Raw genomic sequence first — 26115 nt, 5'->3', positions numbered from 1 at the left:
ATAGATTCTGCAGATGATGGAAATTTTGAACACAACACAAAAAAATGCTGGAAGAACTCAGCAAGGTCAGTCAACATCTATGAAGGGAAGTGAACTGTCAACTCTGTCCTGATGAAGGGCCTTGGCCTGAAACCTTGAACGTCCATTCCCACCTCCCCACCGTAGAATCTGCCTGACCTACCAAGTTCCTGCTGTGTTTTGTGTGTGTGACTGAATGGAGGCCTTATGGAAGTGTGTAAAAATAAAAGGAGATAGGATAGATAATGGAAACATTTCCCCATAGTATTGGTGTCAACAACTACCAGGAACTAAGTTAAATTTGGGGGTGGGTGATATGAATAAGATTTTATTCACCAAAATGGTGAGGAGAGTCTGGCTAGAATTAATTTCTGTCTGAACAAAGATCTGTACCCACTGCAATATGCTTATATCCACAACAGATCTACAGATGACTCCATCTCACTAATTCGCCACTCAGCTTTGACGCACCTTGACAACAGTAAATCATGAGTCAGGTTGCTGTTTATCAACTATAGCACAGTGTTCAACGTCATTATTCCCTCAGTACTTATCAACAAGCTTCAAAACCTGGGTCCCTCTACCTCCTTGCAACACTTACAAAATGTTGGAGGAACTGAGCAGGCCAGGCAGCATCGATGGAAAAGAGTACCGTTGATGTTTCAGGCCAAAACCCCTCTACTTCCTATTGCAACTGGATTGTTAGAGAACTTAGTACTGATCAAACACAAAGTAGGCAAAGACTTTGAAGCTAGTTACTATCTTTATTTTGTGAATTCACGGCGGGCCGTTCCATAAGTGTCCGCCAATGCAAGGGTACAATTCAAGTTGATACAGTAAATCTAATCACACTAGCTCGGCCAGTCTCCAGACACTGATTCTGTAATTTATACAGCAGTAGCACCTGTACAATCGGTTCCTCTTTGATCAGAGTACCAAATAATTCGTTAATCACGTTGCCTCTCAGACAATTAGCAGCTATACAATTGGTTTCTCACCGATGATGTGATCTATTGTTAGTACAAAGAAGATAGACCACGCAATGTATACAAAAAGCTGGAGGAACTCAGCAAGGCCAGGCAGCACCTATGGAAAAGAGTACAGTCGATGTTTCGGGTGAAGACCCTTCAGCAGGACTCAGACCGAAATGTGGACTGTACTCTTTTCCATAGATGCTGCCTGGCCTGTTGAGTTCCTCCAGCATTTTGTGTGTGTTGCTTGGATTTCCATCTGCAGATTTTGTCTTGTTTGGAATTGATTTATTGATATACTTTATTAACTCTTTGAAAAACTAAATCAAATAAGCTTAGGCAAGATTTACGCCTAACAAGGACACGCTGACCATTTACGATTGCCTTACCAATATGCTACATATATAAATTGAGCTATGATTTGCACAAAGTTACATATTTATTTTCAAAAGTCACACCAAACTATTTAGATATATTATTTCAATTATCTTGAGAAGTTTGTGTTTGGTCAACAGCTCCAAATACATTAATATGCATCATGTACTTAGCGTCAGGGATTAGTTTCCATCTGTGACCACTTCATTGCCACACACCCACCCCAACCACCTTATCACATTCAGTAAGTAGTTGAAGGACAGGTGATTGTACTTCACGTAAATTACAAAGTTGACATCAGAACAAATTTCATTGTGAGTTTGAGACCACCCTCAACCAGAGCACTTAGTATGGTGTACAGGCGGCAAGGTGAAGAGGGATGACTTTTTTCCCCATGGTTGAGTTTACGTGGAAATCTGACACAAAAATAAATTACTTGAATGAATATTATCCATCAATATAATTGTCCATCAATAAACATTGCTAATTTCAAGGAACACACTAAATGCTGGAGGAGCTCAGCAAGTCAGGCAGCATCTATAGTGAGGAACAAAGTGTTGACATTTCAGGCCGAGACACTTCATCAGGACTGGAAAGCACTGGAGGGAGCCAGAAAAAAGGTGGAGGAGAGAAAGGACTAAGTTGGAAGGTGAGATGTGAAGCCAAGTGAGGAGGAAGGCAGGTGGGTGCGGGAGGGAAGATTAAGTGATAGGTTGAAGAAAGAATCTGCCCGAAGAGGAGAGAAGACCATGGAAAAAAGGGAAGGAGGAGAGCACCAGAGAGAGGTGATAGAAATCATTGTTGGTTCTGTCAGGTTGGAGGCTACCCAGACAGGATATCAGGTGTTACTCCTCCAATCTGACAGTGGTCTCATTGTGGGAGTGAACATGTTGGAATGGGAAAGGGGAGTGGAATTAAAATTGCTGGCCACTGGGAAATTTGCAGAGCAAAAGTGCTTGATAAAGCAGTATCACAATCTATTTTGGGTCTAACCAACATAGAGGACGCTGCACAGGAACACTGGATACAGTAGTTGATCGTGATAGACTCACAAGTGAAATATCTCATAGCCGAAAAGACAATTTGGGGGCCTGAACAGTGGTGGGGGAGCAGGTGAATGGGCATGTGTAGCACTTGTGCCACTTGCACAGATAAATGCCGGAAGGGAGATCAATAGGGAGGGACAAATGGACAGGGGTACCATGGAGAGAGTGAACCCTGCAGAAAGTGGATAATGGGAGGGGTGAGGTAAAGATGTGTTTGATGGTAGGATCCCATTGAAGATGATGGAAGTTGTGGAGAATGATGTGCTGCATGTGAAGGCTGGTGAGGTGGTAGGTAGGAACAAAAAGAACTTTATCTCTTTTGTAGGAGCAGAAAGATAGGATGGGGGCAGATATCCAGAAATGGAGGAGGTATGGGTGAGGGCAGCATCAATGGTAGAGCAAGGTAAAGCCTGTTCTTTGAAGAAGGACATCCTAGATATTCTTGAAAGGAAAGCCTCATCCAGAGAACAGATGCAATGGAAATGGACAAACTGAGAAAAGAGAATGACATTTTTACAAGTGACAGGGCATGAAGATATATAGTCAAGTTAGCTGTGAGAGTTAGTAGGTTTATAAAATATATTTTTAGACAGTCTGTCTCCATAGATGGAGACAGAGAGATTGAGAAAGGGGAGAGAGGTGTCAGAGATGGTTTTAAGTTTAATTTAAAAGCTCTTTAACAGTATTTATTACTGAAATACTACGCTGGGCTTAAGTTATTGTTTTTAAATTAATCTCTAAACTGATAAAGACTTGTTTGTCCATTATTAGCTCACTCCATGGTCTTTCAGATTAGAAAAGATTTGACACTTTAGAGGATGAAGGGACCAATAGTCCACCTCCTAAACCAGTTTAATTTCAGAATCACATTAAATGTAGTAAGTGACTTAAAAGCAGTGCAGAAAATAAATGATCAAGGGAGTATTGGGGACACAAAGAAAACATTTCTGTGATGCTGAGAACTGGGAAGTGCCAGTCATTCAGTAATCCGAGGCTGGTCCTGACTCATTGATACGTATCATTTCATAAGATCATAAGACTGTAAGACATATGAGCAGAATTAGGCCATTTGAACTACCGAGTTAGCTTGGCATCATTGCTGATTTATTATCCCTCTCAGTCTCACTCTGCTGCCTTCTCTCTGTAACCTTTGACACCCTTACTAATCAAGAATCTATCAACCTCTCCTTTAAATATATCCAATGACTTGGCCTTTACATCCATCCATGGCAATGAATTTTTCAGAGTCACTACCCTCTGGTTAAAGACATTCCTCATCATCTCTGTTCTAGAGGGACATCCTTGTATTCTGAAGTCTGCCCTCTGGTCCTAGACTCTGCCTCCATTTAAAACATCCTGTCAACATCAACTCTATCTAGGCCTTTACATTTTCAATAGGTTTCATTGGGATCTCCCCTCATTCTTTTAAACACCAGTGAGTACAGGCCCAGAGCATCAAATGCTCCTCGTACATTAACCATTTAATTCCCAGGTCATCCTTGTAAACCCCATCTGGACCCTTTCCTATGTCAGTATATCCTTTCTTAGAAAAGGAGCCCAAAACTGCTCTCTCTGCTCCAAATGGTGTTTGAACAATACCTCATAAATCCTCAACCTTACATTCGTGCTTTTATGTTCTAGTCCTCTTGCAATGAGTGCTAACATTGTACTTCATTGCGACAAACCATCAGAGTTTTATTATTTTTTTCTCATACCGTAAAGAAATGTGAAACTTTTGTTTTGTCTGTTGAGGTTGACTATAAATACTCTTTAAAAGGGTCTATATTACAAATTATTCAAACATGGAAAATAAAGCATATATTTTTCATTGATAACGATAAAGAACAGACAAGTTTATTTCTAAGTTTGTGGATTCAAAATTTCTACCTAAAAATCAGTATGTAATTGATGTTCTCCACAAAATATGCTGTCTCTCTTTTCTCATCCTCTATCTTCAAGAACGAATTCAGATTAATTTTAAATTGTGTCTGATAGTACAAGGATTTTAGCAGTCAGTTAAACTTACTCTATGAGCATAAGTTCATGCACAATACACACCCTACTGTCTAAAGGGGCTGTACTAAATTCATTAAATGTTTAGCAATATGGTGTTAGAATATTTCTATGCATGGCTTAAGCTAAATCAATTTGACTGACTGCTCCTTTTTAATACTTCTTGCTGGAACATTTCTAAATCAAAAAGTCAAACAGCAAGGCATAAATTTAAGACAGCGATAGTGCAGTTTATAATTTCATTGGCTTTTTTATGATGTTGCTGATAAAGTAGACCTCGACAATCCTGTTAAATTAATCCACTGTGAAAGAAAAAGGCCTTTGCTGGTACAAATATAATTATTTTTGACCTCGTTCAACTTATCAAGTATTAGCAGATTTTAGTGTAATTAAATAACCACTAAAAAGACCAGAGGGAAACAAATTAGATCTTGGAAATAATGATTCATCAATGTCATTATATGCTACACCATTTAAAAGTTAAACAATTTAACTCAGTCGTTAGTTCATCTGCATGCACTGATTACTGAAAAACGTTTAATGGAACTGGGAAAAGCAAAAATTCTCCAAACTCCTTAGAGAGTATTGAGTCATTAACTCAAAGAAAGAAAGAAATGAATCAATGATATCCCTATTTTCCGGGGCACCACAAAACAAGAGATACTCGATGATGTTCCCAACCTCTCACACTGAACCATATTTCACCTCAAGTACAATAACAGATCATAAGTCCACATAATTACTGATCAGGGCAGAGGAATTCGAACGATGTACTTCAGGGTTGACATTTGCAATTATTTAATTCAGAGATTTCAGTCTGATCCCCCACGACTGTGTGGAAGTTGGAGAGGACAGGAATTGATTCAGTTATTAAGCATTCACATTCTACGTGAGGTTACAAATCTACTTTTTCCACAGCTGCAAAGCTATTGCTGTCTGAAATTTTCCCTAGACCAGAAACAAGTCTACCACTTTGACTTCAGACACACTGAATAATTTAATGTATTTATCTTCCACATTTCACTCAAACTTCAAAGGTATACTCTAGAAAACAGTAAACCATGCATTGACATCAGAAAGGGATAACTACAGGCCAAATACAACAGAGGAAACTGCATGGAATGGCTCAACTTTAACAGATTCCATCTATACTAAAGTCTAAAGACAAGTTCTGCATTTGTTGGCAGTCTGAAATCAGACCCAAAATGTCAGAAATAGAAAGGTGACTTGACCTCTTGTCAGAATGTGATAAACCTGACAATCTATCTTCAATTTCACAAACTGTCATTTCTTGACGATACAATTTAGAGCATTTTATAAGCTAGCTCCAACAGTTTTAATGATAAACTTAGAGTAACAAATCGACAAAATCTATGTTTTCAAGCTTAGTGCTCTTGTAACTGAATGATATGAAAAAGACAAGTCTGAGAGCAGGTGTGTACTTCTACCAGATCACCTCTGCTGAGGGCTTGATAAGTGGCATTCAAGTCTGGTGACTGAGGTCAGCTCTGTATAAGAAAAGGTAAAGTTTGTGGAGGGCTATTTCCAGAGCTAAGGAACAATTCTGAATGAGGTTAGATGCAAACTCGGATGCAAGCAAACTCTGGCAGGATTTGCAGGCCTTTATTTCCTGCAAAGCAAAACCTGACATCATGAATGGCAGTAATGCTTCACTCCCAGATGAACTCAATGCCTTTTCTGCTTGCTCTGAAAGGAAGAATAAAATTACAGCTATGTGGATCCCTGCAGCACCCAGTGACCCTGTTATCTCTGTCTCAGAGACTGATGACAGGCTGTCTTTCAGGACCGTGAACCCTCAGAAGGTGGCAGGGCCCAGTGGAATATCTGGTAGGGCTCTGAAAACCCGAGCCAACCAACTGGTGGGGGTGTTCAAAGACATTTTCAGTCTTTCATTGCTACAGTCGGAAGTTCCCACCAGCTTCTAGAGGGCAGCAATTATACCAGTGCCCAAGAAGAGCAGAGTACTTCAGAATGTAGCAATGAGAGATTGAAAATGCCTTTGAACGTCAGAGGCAGAGTGAGCTGCTTTAATGGCCATCATCCAGTAGTGCTTACATCTGTGGGGATAAAGTGCTTTGAGAGGTTAGTTATGGCTAGAATTATCTCCTTTCTCAGAAAGGAACTGGAACCTCGGTGACTTGCCTAATGCCACAACAGGTCTATGCTGGACACTATCTCACTGACTCTTCAAGAGGCCTTGGATCACCTGGACAATACAAGTTCCGATTTCTGGATGCTGCTTATTGACTACAGCTCAGCATTTAGCACAACCATTCCTATAGTTATGATTAAAAAGTTCCAGAACCTGGGCCTCTACCTTCCTCTGCAACTGGATCCTCAACTTCCTATCTGGAAGACCGCAATCACACGAATTGGAGACAGCATCTTTGCCTTGCTGAGAGTCAACACTGGCGCACTTCAGGGATGTGTATTTAGCCCACTGTCCTATTCTCTCTACACCCATGGCTGTGTGGCCAGGCACAACTCAAATGCATCAATAAATTTGTTGATGATGCAACCATTGTTGGCGGAATCTCAGAAGGTGACGGAAGGGCATACGGGAGCAAGATATACCAACTAGCTTAGTGGTGTCACAGCAACAACCTTGTACTTAACGTCATTAAGACCAAAGAATTGTTTGTTTACTTCAGAAAGGGTAAGAAGAGGGAATACCCACCAGTCCTCATACAGGGATTAGGAGTAGACAGAGTGAGCAATTTCAAGTTCCTGGAGGTCAATATCTCTGAGGATCTAACCTGGACCCAACATATTGATGTAGCTACAAAGAAGGCATGGCAACAGCTATATTTCAGTAGGAGTTTGAGAAGATTTGGTATTTCACCAAAAACACTCGAAAAATTCCACAGACATACTTTGGAGAGCATTCTAACTGGTTATATCACCGCCTATAGTGGGAGCTACTGTACAGGATCAAAGTAAGGTACAGAAACTTGTAAAATTAGTCAGCTCCATCATGGACACTAGCCTCCGTGGTATCTACAACATCTTCAACAAGTGAATCCTTAAAAAGCCAGTGTCCATCACTAAGGACCTCACCATTCATGTATGTGCTGTTCTCATTGCTACCATCAAGAAGAGGTACAAAAGCCTGAAGACACATGCTCAATGAGGCAGGAACAGCTTCTTCCCCTCTGCCACCCAATTTCTGAATGGTTGTTTAACCCATGAACGCTACCTCACTACTTGCTAGTTTTTGCACTATTTATTTAATTTAACAATTTAAATAAGTAAATTTTATATACAGTATATACAGTAATTCACTGTTTTCTTCTCTATTATTATGTATTGTGCATTGTACTGCTGCCATAAAGTCAACAAATCTCATGACATATGCCGATGATATTAAAGCTGATTCTGATTCTGATTTTTGGTTGCTAACTATCAAAAGCAAAACAATTTTCTGATGGTAAGTTACCATGTTCCATTGGCTTCCTAATTACTGAAATATTGCTGGACACATTAATCACCAAAACATTTCTAAGAAGTTCCATTTCTTTTTTTAAAATTTAACTATTCATACTTTTCTTAGCTATTTATTTTTTCCCTCCGTGATTAAGTCTCCCAAGAAGAAGATAACTATTCAGCATGGTTATGACACTAGAAATGTGCTTTGGCTCAATGACTGCATTTTTAAGTTCCACTATAGTAGTTTGATCTCTGAATGAATTATTCTATTTATTGAAAATGCTTTCTGTATCATTCTGTGCTCTTTAAAAAGGTGGTATTTCCACATGTATTAGATGCTTATGTAAAAATGGTGTACCATTATCAAAATTGATGCAGCAAAATCATGTCAGTTTGGCTGCTCAGTATTATTTCTGAAATGGATCTTGAGTAATACTGCAGAACAAAACCTACAATGAACTAATACGATCATAAGCTACAGGAACACAATTTACAGGGTTACTTTTGGGTTCATTGTAATTACTGCTTTTCAACATCTTATACAAATCACACTTGTCCTTTCCACATTCTGCACAAAGGTATGATATTAAAAAATATGGGTTGCAAAATGTATATGGGCTGCAAAGTGTATACATATATGCACACACACGTTTTTGGAAACCAAATCGTTAATGGTTTTCAACAAAATCAGAAGAGCTTAATTGATATCGTGATTAACTTTTGCCTCCTGTGTTCTTACTTATAGTTCTGAAATTTCATAGCTCATCTTAAATTCTGAACTGTCATTGAATACTAAATTAGTCAGTTTTATGAGGAATACAGTATAAACAAATTGCTCAGAGAGAAAACTGATTTCATCCAGAGGTCTGAGAGCACCGTTTACAAGTAGACCCTCCAATCTTCAAAATGCTTTTTTAAAGGAACTACATAGATACATCGGATTATTTAGCTTACTACTAGAAACACATTTAGACTTGAACTATACGTTTTTGGATTGGCAAAGCAAGGCCTCAGTCTAAAAGCATAAACAATTACCCTTTATGCAAACAAGATTCATCTTCAAGTTTCTACTCCAGTGAGAGATTTTATTATATTCATATATAAGGTGCAGTTGTCATTAACAAGGCCAACTGTTAATGCCCATCCTTAATTGCAACTTGTAATGGGTCTGGTGTTCATTGTTACATATGACTTTGTACAACATAAAAAACTTGGCAGCTTCTCAATCAGCAAGTGTTGATATTTTCAATGCTCTTACGATGAGAATGGCACAGAAGAATGTTGGTACATCAATAATCATTGATTCTGTGTTATTCAAAGCAACTTCCACATTTCTGCATTTAACTGTACCTCTGCAGATAACAAGTTGTTAGCACAATAATGGTAACAAACACTAATAATCTCATCAGCAAAACTGATAATTTTGGACCAATGTCTAATCGAGATTTGTTTATACATACTTGCTCATAGGAACAGATGCCAATGATTTTCTATAATGGTGTCAACTATTGTCTGATAATTTTGATGAAATATAGATTACCTAAATTGACACGAAGAATCAGCTTTGCTTTCTTTATTTCAAGTGTAATGTAATCCCCTTGTTGTCCTTCTCCATGGAATATAATGCCTTCATTCTCAGATGTTTTAAACTTCAGGGAAATGATATCTTTTAAGGTTTTCATTTTCTTGTTTTTAAACCTGTAGGACAATAGACTGTAACCATCGAAGTTGATAACATCTGCCCCTGAAACAGAAAGAAAGAAAATATTTAGCATATTGAAAACTGCAGGCAGTCTGTAGAAAAATGTAGTTGCAGATAATTCAATAGTCATGTCAGTACTAAGTAAACATTGTGGAAGGCATTGCAAGAATAGGCAATGTCACAACCATTGCAGGGTCAAAACAAGTTCAAAATTTATTGCTCTGCCCAACCAGTAAGATGATAGTAAGCTTGGACGTGATGGCCTCTCCCAGGCCAACCAAAATGTTTTTGCCTTTTTTAAAGCTTTTGTTTTACAATTGCAAGATAATGCTGGAAATTAAGAACTAAAAGTGATGTGGGACTACCCCATCAATGAGTTGCTAGTGGAGGAGCTGGACTTAGTGCGGACTGCTACAGAAAGGCATTGGAATCACTGTGCAAAGGTGCTGTGCAGTCTAACAGCACGTGATTGTCTTGGATGTTTATCTTGTGATTGCAAGACCCTGTTGGACATTGGCAATGTGGAATACTGCACGTCCAGTTCAGTGGTTTATTGGTGAGAACGATGTCAGGGAACTGTGTGCCCTAGGTTGTAGTGAGAAGTGGACCTCATGCTTCAAGCTTGCCTGTTTCAGTAGTCAGGGAGGGCAGACACTGGAGGTGGTCTGGCTTTACATCCATAAGGTAGATTGGGGCTGCCTCCTGCCCTTGGTGGTGCACACTCCCCCCCCCAAGTTTTTGTTCGTTCGGTGGAAGACAAGCTAAAGAGTGTGTGTGTGTGTGTGTGTGTGTGTGTACATTAATCTGCGGACTGCTGAGGATGTTCTTGCCAACAACAACCGTGCACCATCAATTTACAGGACATTTCCTTAGTGACATGTCACTTCGGAATTTGAGATGTATATATTTTCATGTGACTGCATGTTTACTACGATCTTATATGTACTATATGTGCCTTGAACTGAAACAATCACTATCAAAAAACTACTGTATAGAAAGTATCACAGCATATTATTAGGTTTTATTTCAGGAATGGACAAGGGAAGCACAGAAGCGCTTATAGGACTGCTTCAAATTGGTGGACTGGACTGTATTCGGGAAATCATCTTCGAGTCTGGATGATTACAGCACAGCTGTCACTGACTTCATTAAAACCTGTGCGGATGAGTGTGTGCCTATAAAAATTTGCTGTACATTTCCAAATCAAAAGTCATGAATGAACCAGGATGTTCACCATCTGCTGAGGGCTAGATCTGTGGCATTTAATTCTGGTGCAGCAGGCCTATACAGGAAAATCAGGTATAACTTGCAAAGGGCTATTTTAAGAGCAAAGAAACAATTCCAAGCAAGGTTGGAGGTAACATCAGATGTGTGTCATTACTTCCTACAAAGCGAAACCCAATAGCATGAACAGCAGCAATGTTTCTCTACCAGATGATCTCAACACCTTTTATGCCCGCTTTGAAAGGGAGGATATAACTACAGCTGTGAAGATTCCTGCTGCATCTGGTGACCCTGTGATCTTTGTCTCAGAGGCCAATGTCAGGCTGTCTTTCAGGAGGGTGAACCATCACTAGGCAACAGGCCCTGATAGAGTACTTGGTAAGGCTCTGAAAATTTGTGCCAACCAACTGGCAGATGTATTCAAAGACATTTTCAACCTCTCATTGCTATGGTTAGAAGTTCCCATCTGCTTCAAAAGGGCAGTGTTTATACCAGTGCCCAAGAAGAGTAGTGTGAGCTGCCTTAATGACCATCATCCAGTAGCACTCACATCTGCAGTGACAAAATGTTTTGAGAGGTTGGTCATGGCTAGAATCAACTCCTGCCTCACCAAGGATCTGGACCCACTGCAATTTGCCTATTGCTACAAGAGGCCTATGGCAGATGCGATCTCAATGGCTCTCCACACAGCCTTACAACACCTGGCTAATACAAAAACCTACACCCAGATGCTGTTTATTGACTACAGCTCGATGTTCAACACCATCTTTCTTACAGTTCTGAACTAAAAGCTACTGAACCTGGGCCTCTGTAACTCTCACTGCAACTGGATCTTCGACTTCCTAACCAGATTACCACATCTGTGTGGATCGGAAATCACATCTCCACTTCGCTGACAAGCAACACTGGCGCACCTCAGGGATGTGTGTTTAGCCCACTGCTCTACTCTCTATATACACATGACTGTCTGGCTAGGCACAGCTCAAATGCCATCTATAAATTTGCTGATGAAGCAACCATTGTTGACAGAATATCAGATGGAGTCAAGAGGGCATACAGCAGCGAGAATTATCAGCTTACTGAGTGGTGTCACAGCAACAACTGTGCACTCAACATCAGTAAGACCAAAGAACTGATTGTGGACTTCAGAAAGGGCAGGGCAAGGGATCACAAACCAATCCTCAAAGGTGGATCAAAAGTGGAGAGAGTGAGCAATTTCAAATTCCTGGATGTTAAAATTTCTGAGGATCTAACCTGGTCCCAACATATTGATGCAGCTATAAAGAAGGCAATATAGCAGCTATATTTTGTTAGGAGTTTGAGAAAATTTGGTTTGTTACCTAAGACACTCGAAAACTTCTACAGATGTACCAGACAGAACATTCTGACAGGCTGTATCAATCTCTGGTATGGAGGAGCTACTGCACAGGATCAAACGAGGCTACAGAAGGTTATAAAGTTAGTCAACCATCACGTTTACCAGCCTACGCAGTATCCAAGGTATCTTCAAGGAGCAGAGCCTCAGAAAGGTGGCATCCATCACTAAGGACCCCTATCACCCAGAACATGCCCTCTTCTCATTGTTACCATCAGGAAGGAGGTACAGAAGCCTAAAGACATACACTCAACAATTCAGAAACAGCTTCGTCCCCTCTGCCATCCCAATCCTTAATGGACATTGTACCCTTGAACACTACCTTACTTTTATTATTTCTGTTTTTGCACTTTTTAAATCTAACTACCTATCTCTCTCTCTCTCTCTCTCTCTATATATATATATATATATATATATACACACTGCAGCTGATTTACTTGTTTTTTTTCTATATTGTCTTGTATTGCATTGTTCTGCTGCTGCAAGATAACAAATTTCATGACATATGCCGGTGATATTAAACTTGACTCTGATTCTAGTTACTTAGAAGATAATTTGACAAAATACTTCAGTTACAATGAGCAGTTCACATGTGTTACTTCATAATTATTTCATTTTGATTATTTTTAGGCAAAATTTTGCAATCAGCAATGAAAAAATGGTGGACCCATTCATTAGACTTGCCCACACCCAAGGATTTTCTTTTTGCATTGTTTTGGAGCTTAAAAGGATTAATAACCTAAAACAATGCCACATACTAGAAGAGGCCATTTGAGTGCTATTATCCTGAACCTTAACAATATTCAATAAAGCATCCAGTCTGAACTAATAGAAAAAAAATGGAACATTAAAGTCAATGTCAGATCATTTATGGAAAGCAAAACAAGAAGAGAATGAAGGATGAAATCATGAAAAAGATAAATGATACAATATAAGATACTTTATTTTTCTAATAATACATGAATTTAAGGCTGAAAAATGAAAATATACCTCAGTTAAACATTGAATTTTAGAAATATTTAATATATATATTATATATAATAATAATATTGAAGGTGAATATCCCAGTGAGATCCCATCAGATCAGAACAAATAAAGAAGCACAGCAAATCAGCGACTGTCACCTTCCTGATTCCCGTTTCAACAGCATGACTGCAGTTGCTAGATATTGATGTCTGATTTATTCTTTATTAACTGTGTGTGTTCATAGCTTTACTATTATTTTTACTGCAAAATTTGATCTAGCATTTCAGCTGTGACAAATATAGCCACATGCCTGAACCATCTCAGGACTGCGATTGCCATTCATTGAGATGAGTTTTATAAATGCAATCTTCTTTATTACTTGGAAAACTAGACATAGATCCATGTTAAATAGGTTCAGGTCTTTCAGTTTATGTCACATTTACTGATCATCAGCCTCACTTCTAATATTTTATCCAGTGATCCACACATATCACCATGAAGCAGCAGCTGACAATACCTCCAGAGAGGCGCAAATAAACAAAGCCAGACAGAAGAGACAAGGATGGAAAGTACAATAGTGTGACAAAACAGTCAATGTCTCTGATATTTAAAAGAAATTTCATAAGGTAGTGAAGGGAAGTGTCCTTAAATATCTTATAGCTTTACTCTGAGAGTTTTGCATCTATGTGAGAAAGCCTGCCCAACAGGTTACAGCCAATGAAAAGGGAAGTCAGAGCAAAATATAAACTGCTGGAAGGACTCAGTGGGTCGAGCAGTATCACTGGAGGCAAAGGCATTGTTGATGGTTTGGGTTCTCTTCAGTTTTTGCTCCAGGCTCCAGAATTAATAGCTTCTTGTGTCTCCAAAGGAAATTGGACATCAGAATAGAAATGAGGGAGAAATTACCAGAGGGTGAGGATTGATTTTGAAAGGAGTGGACAGAGATATAGAAAGCATGACAGTGAGAGATAGTAGTCTTAAAACTAGAAACAGTCAAGTTTGTTGAGCTTGTAATGGAAAACACATTGGTTTGGTAATAAGTAGTGCTGTAAGTGCTGTAAATAAGTAGTGCTCAGAAGCCAATAGTGCAAAGTTACCATCCACGGTATTATGACTACATACTTCTAAATGAGAAACCCATCAAAGCTCCTTGGAGCTTTTCTTGAGAAGCCCAAATAAAACAATATAATTAGGAAGCTTACAAAAATGGAGCAGGACAGCCTTTTCAAAAATACAATAAGTGAGAGGGGATCAGCCAGTCTCTTCCAACTGCATTTCCATTATAAGTGAATGGTATGAGCCAGGCTGAATTGGCATTTAATTTCTTTTTCCAAATTATACCTTCTCACTGAAGCTAACAGCAGCTGCTTATGGTCATTAAATTACCTACAACTAATTCAAGGAGAAGATAAATTTTATCTGACTTCAACACTTCAAAGGCAGGACTGTTAGTCCAGAAGGGTGAAATTAATTTAGCAAAGCACAATTCAAGGACAATTAACAGATTAACACAAGAAAATCTGCAGATGCGGAAACCTTGAGACTGAATACATGAGGAATTAATGAGGGAGGAGATTCTTACTTAAGTATGAGAGCATATTTAAGATGATCACATGATATAATTTTAGATACATTGTTGCATGAGCCACTACTATTGGTTGAGAGAAGACTGTCTTCAATAAACATGAGATTCTGCAGATGCTGGAAATCTAGAGCAACATACACAGAATGCAGGAAGAACTCAGCAGGTCAGGCATCATCAGTGGAAGTGAATAAACAGTGGACATTTTGGGCTGAGACCTTGCAATGCAAACACAAGCACTCCCAATTCCCTCTGCACAACAGCATGCTGTAATCTTAGAACTTTTAAATAATTATCTCAGCCTTTATTTTTCCTTCCAAAGTGGATAACCTCATGTCAACCAATGTTGAACTCCATTTGCCTAACCTTGCCTATCCTATCTATATCTCTCTGCATAATTTGATTGTCTACTCAATTTAGTGTCATCAGCAAACTTAGAAAAGCCACACTTGGTCCCATCTTCTATATTATTAATATATAGTAGATCATGAGCAGTCATGGAACCAGCACTAACCCCAGTGGCACTCTGCTCTCCATTGATTGCCAACAAGAGGACCACCCATTTATCCCAACTCTCTACCTTCTGTTGGTTAACCAATCCTCTATCCATGCTACTACATTATCCCCAACTCCATTCATCCTTATCTTATTAATAAGTCTTTTATGTAGCACTTTGTCAAACATTTTCTGGAAATCCAAGTATGCAACATCCATCTGTTCCATTATATCCTCAAAAAACTTCAGTACATTTGTCAAACAGGACCTGCCTTTGCTGAATCCATGCTGTATCTGCCTGATGAAACTACTTTTGTCCAGATCTCTCACTATTTCTTCATTGATGATAGCTTCCAGAATTTTCCCAACCACATATATTAAGTTAAATGGCCTATTTTCACCCATCTTTTTTTTTAAATAGTGCCATGGCATTTACTATCTCCCAAACTACTGGGACCTGGTCAGAGTCCAGAGAAATTTGATAAATTATCACAAACACAACTACTATAACTTGCACCATTTCTTTTAGTATCCTGGAATGCATCCCATCAGGACCAGGGAAGTTGTCTACCTTTAGAACCATTAATGTACCTCATCATTGACAGTGATTGTATCGATGATCTCACCTCCCATCGCATCCATAACCTCTCTCTTAGACATGTCAGAGTAGCCTCCACCATGAAGACCAAATCAAGATAGTCATTCAAGGCCTCAGCTATTTCCACATAAGTAAAGATCATCCAATATTTATTCCCCTTCTCGTTTTCCAAGAGACCCACTTGAACTCTAACCATCCTTTTCCACTTTATATAATTATAAACATTTTACTACTTGTTATTATACAGTACTGTGCAAGGCACCTGATTTAGCTAAGCTACCTAAAACGTTTGCATCTTATTGTATTTATCAATGTGGAGTGGAGAGTGGGTTTGTAAATCTGCCGGGAGAAATGACTGTTAGGAATGGCAAGGGTGGCACACTGCCAAACCGGTATGGGACAGGTGCTAGAGAAGAAGTGCCAGGGGCCAAGGTGGTACAGGTGCAGACACACCCAACCCTGAGGCAGCAGGCAAGGTCATATGATTTCAAACAATTAGTTTATTGATAAATACAGAATGTCTCTCTGTTTGCTTCATACACCCATACACTCTCCTTTTCCCTTTTCCCAATCATGATTCCTCTCTCCCTGCCCCTTCCTTATTATCAGTCTATAAACCATATTAGGTTTATCATCACTCACGTATGTCAAGAAATTTGTTTTTTTTTTGAGGCAGCAATACAGTGCAAAACATAAAATTACTACAGTACTATGCAAAAGTCTTAGGCTTCTTAGCTATAGATACATGCCTAAGACTTTGGTACAGTAATGTATATTACTGTAATATTAGGGGGCAAAAGTTTAAGGGTAACATGAAGGGGAATTTCTTTCCTCAGAGAGTGGTAGCTGGGTGGAACGAGCTTCCAGTAGATGTGGTAGAGGCAGGTTCGGTATTGTCATTTGAAGTAAAATTGGATAGGTATATGGACAGGAAAGGAATGGAGGGTTATGGGCTGAGTGCAGGTAGGTGGGACTAGATGAGAGTAAGCATTCAGCACGGACTAGAAGGGCCGAGATGGCCTGTTTCCGTGCTGTAATAGTTATATGGTTATATTGCAGCAGTTTACTTTCATAATTTATCTTCCCTTTCTTTATTGCCTGCTTAGTGGTTCTGGTCACTTTTTAAACTTCTGCTAATCTTCCAATTTTGCATTAATCTTGGCATCTTTGTGTGCATGAGCTTTTAGTTTGAAACCTTCTTTTATTTTCAGAAAATAAGATAAAGTTGTCTCTCCCCAGCCTTGCTGTCCTTGCTTTTAGTTGGAATCTCCATGAAAAATCTCTTCAAAAGTCTTTCACTGTTTCACCACTGCATCCCAGTCTACACAAGCCAACTTAGCACTGTCATCATCCTTGTTTAGGCATATGACCATGGCTTCTGATTGAACTATTGCACCCTCCAATTGTTTAAGAAATCCAATCCTACAGTGATCACTCTTTCCAAGAGGATGTCTTCCTTCCTTCTTCTTCTTTTACGGCTGTTGGCACTCAGCTTAATGGTGCATTACCGCCACCTTCTGCTCCAGAGTGTGGATCAGACGATAGACTTACATTCTAAATCCTTTCATCCATTCACACACATACACATATCCTAATCTACACATTATCCTTCCTTCTTTGGCCATCCTAGTACCCTATTCCTGCTTATCCATCATATCCTATAAAAAAAACCCTGTATCCCTTAAGAAAGTTAAAAGTACCCTGACCTGTGCTCTCTCACCCATGCCCAGTAACCCTTTTAATGTGAACTCCTGCACCCCCAATTCCCTTAGATTAATTCTCATCATCACTCTGTATCCCATACTTCCTGCAACTCAGAATTACATGTGCTACAGACTCCTCTTCCTGACATTCCTCACATAATCCTGTCTGGTGTGATATCTACTGCAGCCTCATTAATTTTATTTGCCACATCGCACAGTACCAGTAAGAGAACCATTTGCTTACATGCTGTTCAAAAAATCTGTCACAGATATTGTATGAAGTCCTTGGCCATCCTGATTTGTCTAATCCGTGTGCAATTTCAAGTGCCCCATGACAACTGGGGTTCCATTCCTACATGCATCAGATATTACTTGGTTTATTGACTGAACCACTGTGATGCGATTACTTGATGGTCTATAGACAACTCCCACCAGTAATTTTTTCCCCTTATTATTTCTAATCTTTATTCAAATAGACTTAACACATTGCTCTTTCCATTTTATATAGTCTCACTCCTATAGCCCTGATCAGATTCTTAATTAATAGCACGAGCCACATCCCTTACTTTCCTACCTCTCCTTCCGTAATAACCGATACCCTTGATATTTAATTCCAGATTATCTCAATGCTGAAACCATGTCTCTGTAATGGTCACTAAATCCAACTTCTTTGTACTGATTTGTGCCACTAGTTCACTAATCTTATTCTGAACAGTACAGGCATTCAGATAAAGTTTCCTATGCTTAATTCTCCTTTTATAATCTAGTAATCTTTGTGTCCTTTGCATTTGCCTTTTCGGTACTCCACACTTACTTCCTCTTTGCTAACTTTCACTTCGGTCTCTGCATTGCTTCCCTCTGTCATTCTGCATAGATCCTCCTGCCATACCACTCTTAACATTTTCCAACACCCTTTAAGCATTAACAAATAATCTCCCTGTTGATCCCAGTCCTACCCAGATGTAGACTGTCCAGTTTGTACAGGTCCGAAATCAACAGAACTGGTTCCAGTGCATTCGGAATCTGATACCCTTCCTCCTGTACCACTGCTCAAGCCAATTCATCCTAACGATGCTGCTTTTTCCTACTCTGACTAGCACATGAAACAGTTGGTAACCCTGAGGTTATTATCTTTTCATTTATCTCCTCGCCCCTTAAATTCAGCTTGTGAAACCTCATTTCACTTTTTTCCTATATAATTGGTAGCTACATGCACTACAACTACTAGCTGTTCATCCTCACCTTCCTGAGTGCCCTGTAGATGCCTTGAGATATCTCTGACGCTTGCACCAAAGAGGAAACATACCTACTGAGAGTCTTATATGCAGCCACAGAAGGCCCTGTCTATTCTTCTTACTGTGGAATATTCTATCAAGATAGCTCTGCCACTTTCTTTCTGCCCTACTGTGCAGCAGAAACACTCATTGTGCCATGACCCTGCCTACTGTTGCCTTTCCCTGATAAGCCATGTCCCCCAACAGAATCCAAAGTAGTATATTTGTTCTGAAGGAAGATGACCACAGGAATCTCCTGCACTACCTTCCTGCTACTGCTCTGCCTGTCAATCCTTTTCCTATTTTTTTCTACACCTTTAAACTGTGATATGACCAACTCATTAAATGTGTTATCTACAACACCCTTAGCATGGCAAATCCTCCAGCACAAATCCATGTACTGCTTCAGGGTGATCACGCAATCTGTCAGGAGCTGCAGCTGAACATGTAGTCATCAGGGACTTTGGCAGCCACCCAAGTTCCAACATTATGCAAGCTAGAAGTCAACTCTGCACACAGAGATTATGTGCTGAGGAGATTGAGGAAAGATCCTGCAGTTTAGACCCAAGGGCAATGTCAAAACCGTATGTCAGTGAACGGGAAGGTGGAATCCTCAGAATTAAGTTTCCAACTCATAAAGTGAATAATATTTTTCGTCGCTTAAGGCCCTAACTGGATACAGATGGCATTTATGAGCATGTCAGCTTCGAAGAATCTACAAAAAAGTTTTGTCTGTCATTGAAGTATTTATCAGTGGCTAATACAAACAGACAATCCAGGACAGAAAACTTCTGCAAGAAGATTTCAACCTTTCTCTTGGATATGACTGAATTTGCTCATTTCAGTTGTTTTTTTTAAAGTTGTGGATAGACCTTCAGGCTTCATATACTCTGACCACTTAACTGTTACACTAACTCCTGCATGCAGACCGCTGACTAAAGAACCCATTGCTGTTCACGCTACTGATGCATGACTCCACTGCTAGACCACCTCAAGCAATTCAGGTATGATCTGTACAAAATATACGGTTACACTAGAACTCGATAGGGTCCAATATTCTTGTGGGCAGGTTTGCTGGAGCTGTCGGGGAGGGTTTAAATATATTGGCAGGGGTATGAGAACTGCAGTGATAGGGTGATGATGGAAGAGCCAGGATGTGGAATATAAATTTCAATGGGAGGAAGAGAAAGCATGTAATAAGTGAAATGTTATGATAAACATAGGGGACTTGAATATGCAGGTGGACTGTGAAAATCAGGTTGGTGCTGGATCCTAAGAAAGGGAATTTGTAGAATGCCTATGAGGCAGCTTCTTAGAGCAGCTTGTGGTTGAGTCCACTGGGGGTGTTATGTCCTTTTGTTAGAACGCCAAGAAGTATCGCCCTTTATTGCCCTTTACCCTTGCATACTGTGACATGTTGGTGAATAATAAAGCTGCCTTCAACTACAGCTGCACCAGGACCATAGTTATATATCTGTCTAGCTGAAGAAAATAGGGAAAATTCTTGAATGAGGGCAAAATAAGTGGAAAAGACATTCTGGATTGGGTATTGTGTAATGAACCAGATTTGATTTGGAAGCTTAATGTAAGTCAGTGATTATGATAGAATTCACCATGCAGTTTGAGAAAGAGAAGATAAAGTCAGATGTATCAGTATTATAGTGGATTAAAGGGAATTAGAGAAGTATGAGAGAGGGGCTGGCCAAAATTTAAGGCAGAGATAATTAGGTTCTTGATTGGCCAGGGCATCAATGGGTATAGGGGAGAAGGCAGGGGAGTTGGAATTACTGGAAGAATTGGATCAGCCATGATTGAATGGTGGAGCAGACTCAATGGGCCGAATGGTGTACTTCTGCTCCTATATCTTATGGTCTTCTGGATGATGGCAGAACAGCAATGGCTGCTATTTCTGGAGGCAACTTGCAAGATGCAGTATAGATACATCTCAAAGATGAAGAAGTATTCTAAAGGGAGGATGAGGCAACTGTGGCTGACAAGAGAAGTCAAGGACAGCATAAAAGCAAAAGGGAAGGCAAAAATTAGTGGGATGAGTTAGGAATGGGAGGCTTTTAGAAACCAACAGAAGGCAACTAAAAAGCCTTAAAGAGAGAAAAGATGAAATAGAAAGTTAATAATATAAAAAAGGTTACCACATTTTTTTTCAGGTATGTAAAAAAAAAGGTGAGAGTGGATATCAGACTGATCAGACTGTGGGAAAAAGACGCTGGAGAGGCAGTAATGAGGGACAAAGAAGTGAATATAGTTGTTGTTAACAAGGAGAAGGTGCTTGGGAAGCTTAAAAAGTCTGAAGATAGACTAAATGGCAGGGGTCTGAAAGAGGAAGCTGAAGAGACTGTGGAGGCATTAATAATGTCCTTTCAAGAATCACTGGATTCTGGAATGATTCCAGAGGACTGGAAAATTGCAAATGTCACTCCATTCTTTAGGAAGGAAAGTGGCAGAAGAAAGGAAATTATAAGCCAGTTAGCTTGACTTCAATGGTTGGGAAGACGTTGGAGTTCATTATTAAGGATGAGGTTCCGGAGTATATGACAAAGTCAGCATGTTTTTTTAAGGGGAAATTTTGCCTGGCAAATCTGCTAGAATTCTTTGAGGAAATAACAGGCAGGATAGACAAAGGAGGATCTGTTCACGTTATTTACTTGGAATTTCAGAAGGCCTTTGACAAAGTGTCATATATGAAGCAAAAACCCGTAGTATTACAATAAAGATTCTAGCAGGAAAGAAGGTTGGCTTTCTGGCAAGTGGCAAAGAGTGGGCATAAAGTGAGCCTATTCTTGTTGGTTGTTGGTGACTAGTGGTGTTCCAAAAGGGTTGGTATCAGGACCACTTCTTTTCACATCAGAAGTCAATGATTAGGATGATGGAATTGATGGCATTGTGCCGAAGTTTGAAGACCATACAAAGATAAATGAAGGGACCGATAATGTTGAGGAAGCAGGGAGTCTGCAGAAGGATTTAGACAGATTGAGAGAATAAGCAAAGAAGCGGCAGATGGAATATAGTATAGGGAAGTGTACGGCCATGTACTTTGTTGGAAGGAAGAAAGGAGCAGACTAAATGTGGAGAAAATTCAAAAATTTGAGGTGGAAAGGTATTTGGGAGTCTTTGCACAGGATTCCCTAAAGGTTAACTTGCAGGTTGAGTCAGTGGTAAGGAAGCAAATGCAATGTTAACATTCATTTTGAAAGAGAAGAATATAAAAGCATGAATGTGATGCTGAGGCTTTACAAGGTATTGGCCAAGTTCACTGGCATATGGAGACGAGGTAGAGCAGCTGGTAGAATGATGTAAGCACAACAACTCGACAGCTGTTTTGGTTCCTCATCACCACTTTTTTGTCAAGAAAGTGCAGTAACATCTCCAGCAGATTGAAATGAGCAAGGTTCCCCACACCTAGTCCAACCAACTTTTATAGTGGCACTATTGAGAGTGTCCTGACCAGCAGCATCAATGACTGCTGTGGGAATTGCAAGGCACCTGATTGCAAGGCCCTACAAAGGACTGCAAGATTGCTGAGAAGATCATCTGGGTCTCTCTTCCACCCATCAGAAACATTTATTTGAAGTGCTAGGTACACAGGTCCTTTAGCATTCTCAATGATCCCTCCCATCCAGCCAACAATCTCTTTGACACACTATCATTAGTCAGGGGGTACCGTAGTATTAGGACAAGAACTGTGATGATGGGGAAACAGCTTCTTATCCCAGGCAATAAGACTACTAAACTCTCTGTCTCCACTGAGATCGCATCACATATGAAGCACAAGTAGTATTATACTGTTTACTTTTTAAACCGTGTCATAAATGCACCTTATTTTCTGTTAATTTATTTGTGGTAACATTAGTTTGTTGTGTTGTGGTGCATGTGCGTGTGCGTGCGTGTATGTGTGTGCGTGTGTGTATGAGAGAGTGTGTGTGAGAGAGACAGACAGAGAGAGTTATATGTAATGTGTTGTGAACCTTGAAACAGAGTTACTTTGATCTGTTTGTCAGTATGCCTGTGAACAGTTAAATGACAATAAACTGAAGTTGAACTTCAATTTGAAAAGGATCAGCAATTTTTTTAATAAATAGGCTGTGAAATAATTTTATGCAAAATAGTTTCCTGCATGGACAAAACTTTTATTTTTATATATATTATATTGCAACAGAAACAAAATTAAGTTTTTGCACTTAAATAAAATCCTTAAGTTGATTTTTGTATTTTGGAACCTATTTTGTTTTTGCTGTAACATAATGAATTATAAAATGGTACAAGCCTTTCCTCCAAAGATGATTCCTGCAGTGGACTTAATAAAGAACACTTACTGCCTGGAGAAAGCATTATAGCAACAAACTTCCATTCATTTACCTGGTCAACATCACTGTCTGAAGAAATGTTTTACTTGTGGCTAAAATATCAAATCGTTACTTCAGAAGTCAAAATTATATGCTAGCTATAGCATCCAGTCTTCTTTGTGTTTTGAAGAGAAGATTATAGTTCAACAGTTTTTTCCTGGTGAGATGAATTAAAACTTGGAATTTATGTGCCATGTTTAATTAATGAACTCAGGGCACCTGTCAGATAATTCCACTTGGTAAGTATCAGTGAGCAAAGCTAGAAGGAATACTAAACTTCTTGCAGTATGCACTGTAACAGCATCTTAACTGTAATTATGGATGTTTCATTGCAACCATCCTGAATGCTTTGCTCAAACCACACTCCAATGTTCTCACAAAAGATACCATTGTATGCAGTTGAGAGGTTGAAATGATTCTTCAGATTTTGAAAACCCCAAATCGATTCACTGATCCCTCCCATCCATCCAGCAATCTCATAGATCACCTGCCATCAGGCTTCTGGCTTTAATTCTCTTCTTGATACCAACAACATTGCTTTCTCTCAGTATCTCAAAGATAAAAAGGCCTCCTGAATCTTTTCCACCATTCCTTTATGTCAGATACTGTGTCTTAAGTCCATTTCGTCTCTCAATTTCTTTATCTCCCAATTCCCTTTTTACCTGAAATCAATTGATCACATTCCTGAGCAACACACACAAAATGCTGGAAGAACTCAGCCTGTCAAACAGCATCTAAGGAGCAAGATAAACAATTGATGTTTTAGGCTGAGACCCTTCATCAGGATTGGAAAGATGATGGCATAAGCCAGAATAAGAAGGTTAAGGAGGGGAAGGAATCTTCCGGCATTTTATTGTGAATTACTCTGTGCAAGGAAACTTCACCTTATAGCTAAATCCCAATCCTAAAATATACCCTACTAGATTTTGAACTCAAACTACTTAACAGTACTTATCTTCTCAATCCCATTCAGAACTTTGTTTCAGTATCATCTCACACTCTTCTGAATTCCAGAGGAAGTAAACCAATCCAGCTGAAACAAAAAAAATCCTTACATATTTTTAAATCTGTACCACACTAGCTCCGAGGCATGGACTGTATATCCTCCCTTAAACACAGATAGCAGAACTGCATATGGTGTTCCAGATGCAATCCCATGAAAACTCTATACAATTGGAGCAAGATTACTTTGATATTTCATCCCTCTTACAGTGAAGGCTCCCCATTGGCTTCCAAAATGCTTGCTGCCACTGCATGTTAACCTTCTGCCTTTCCTACACCAAAGCATGCAGCTTATTCTGTACACAAACACATTGTTACTTTTCCACCAATGAAGAAAAAGTATTGTATTCTTACCAACATGATAAAGCTCAAATTTCCCCACATCATACTCAATCTGCTGCCACTTTGGCTACTCACATAGCCCATCCATAATCTCTTGTAAACTCTGCATCCTCCTAACTTCTAGTCCCACCTACTTTCAAATCATCAGTAAACTTGCTTACAATATGCTTATTCCTTCCATTTCGGACATCAATACTGATTGCAAATAGCTGAAAGCCCATCACTGAATCTTGTGATTTACCACTATTAATAGTATATACCAGTCTGAACCAGTAAATACATGTACCATTTTTGTGTCCTCTTTCACTTAACCCAAACTTATGAAGCTCAGTTAACGATGTAATTGTTTTGTGTGGCAACTTGTCAAATGCCCCTTTGAAAATCTAGATATGCTGGTTGCCCTTTACTTACTTGCTAGTTGCAACCTCAAGAAATTGCATTAGATTTGTCAAAATAATTTCAAGTCCTTTGAGTCCGCTTTTATGATGTACCATAATTTAATTTGCTCTCTGTATAATTAAGTACATTCCAAATGCTTCCATTTTTAGAATGTAAAGATTAATATTTCAGTCCAGAAGCAGCCAAAATCCCATTAATAATTCTGAATTTACTGATTTAGCAACCTCCAGACCAGTTGCAAACTGCATCATGTGGGATGTGCTGAAGGTAATTCTACAAAAAATACTTAATGCAAGCCACTTAGCTAGAGATACATTCAGGATGTGAGGAGCTGCACTTCTGCATTTCTGTACTATACATGTAATTGGAGCCTCATTTCAGATCAGAAACTGGGTAAATACTGAGTAAACTAAAGACTGAAAAGTCGTTTGGATCTGACAGCCTTTGTATATTTGTGGAAAAAGAAACAGTTTGTTGCCACGTCAGTCAATGACCCTTCATTAGAACTGTCCCTGTGTAAAATTGAAAGGGAAGGATCATTAGTCAAGAAAAGAGAGTAAATGGAAGAAAGACCTGGTTACTAAGGCTTACCCTGTAAGGCTAATTTCTGTTCTAGTAAAATTGTTAAAATATATTATTTTAAATATTCAATAAATATTGATATATTTGACAGGATGTTTTTTCTATTGGAGGTTATAGATTAGCAGGCATAGTTTTAGAATGAAGGTGCCATATATTTAAGATAGAAACTTCTTCCTTCAGAAAGTCATGAATCTTTGGAAATTCCTACTGTAGGTAACCATGGAGGTGGAATCACTGAAATACATTATAACCATATAATAATTACAGCACAGAAACAGGCCATCTCTGCCCTTCTAGTCCATGCCGAACACTTACTCTCACCTAGTCCCACTGACCCGCACTCAGCCCATAACCCTCCATTCCTATCCTGTCCACATACCTACTCAATTTTACTTTAAATGATAATACCGAACCTGCCTCTACCACTTCTACCGGAAGCTCGTTCCACACAGCTACCACTCTCTGAGTAAAGAAATACCGCCTCGTGTTACATTAAGGATAAATGTTGACAGATATATGAAGTGATGATGTCAAAGGTTATGGGGAGAGACTGGGAATGTGGTAATGAGGTCAAAATTATCCAGTCATGATCTTATTAAATGTTACGAGAGCTCAAGAGGCTGACTGCTCTACCCCTGCT

At 39.3% G+C, this 26115-nt stretch overlaps 1 protein-coding gene across 1 annotated transcript in view; it reads right to left on the bottom strand.

The window, feature by feature from the left end:
* Positions 1-26115, bottom strand: part of LOC132395162 (contactin-associated protein-like 2) — a 1263978-nt gene that overhangs the window by 958837 nt on the left and 279026 nt on the right. Inside the window, exon 5 of the mRNA XM_059971460.1 lies at positions 9411-9614. Within this exon, the coding sequence (XP_059827443.1) occupies positions 9411-9614 (204 nt within the window). The remainder of the gene's footprint in view (positions 1-9410; positions 9615-26115) is intronic.

The sequence above is a fragment of the Hypanus sabinus genome, chromosome 6, assembly GCF_030144855.1.
Source record: "Hypanus sabinus isolate sHypSab1 chromosome 6, sHypSab1.hap1, whole genome shotgun sequence".
Lineage (NCBI taxonomy): Eukaryota > Metazoa > Chordata > Chondrichthyes > Myliobatiformes > Dasyatidae > Hypanus > Hypanus sabinus.
Note: the sequence above shows the minus strand (reverse complement) of the source record. Positions and strands in the feature narration are given on the sequence as shown.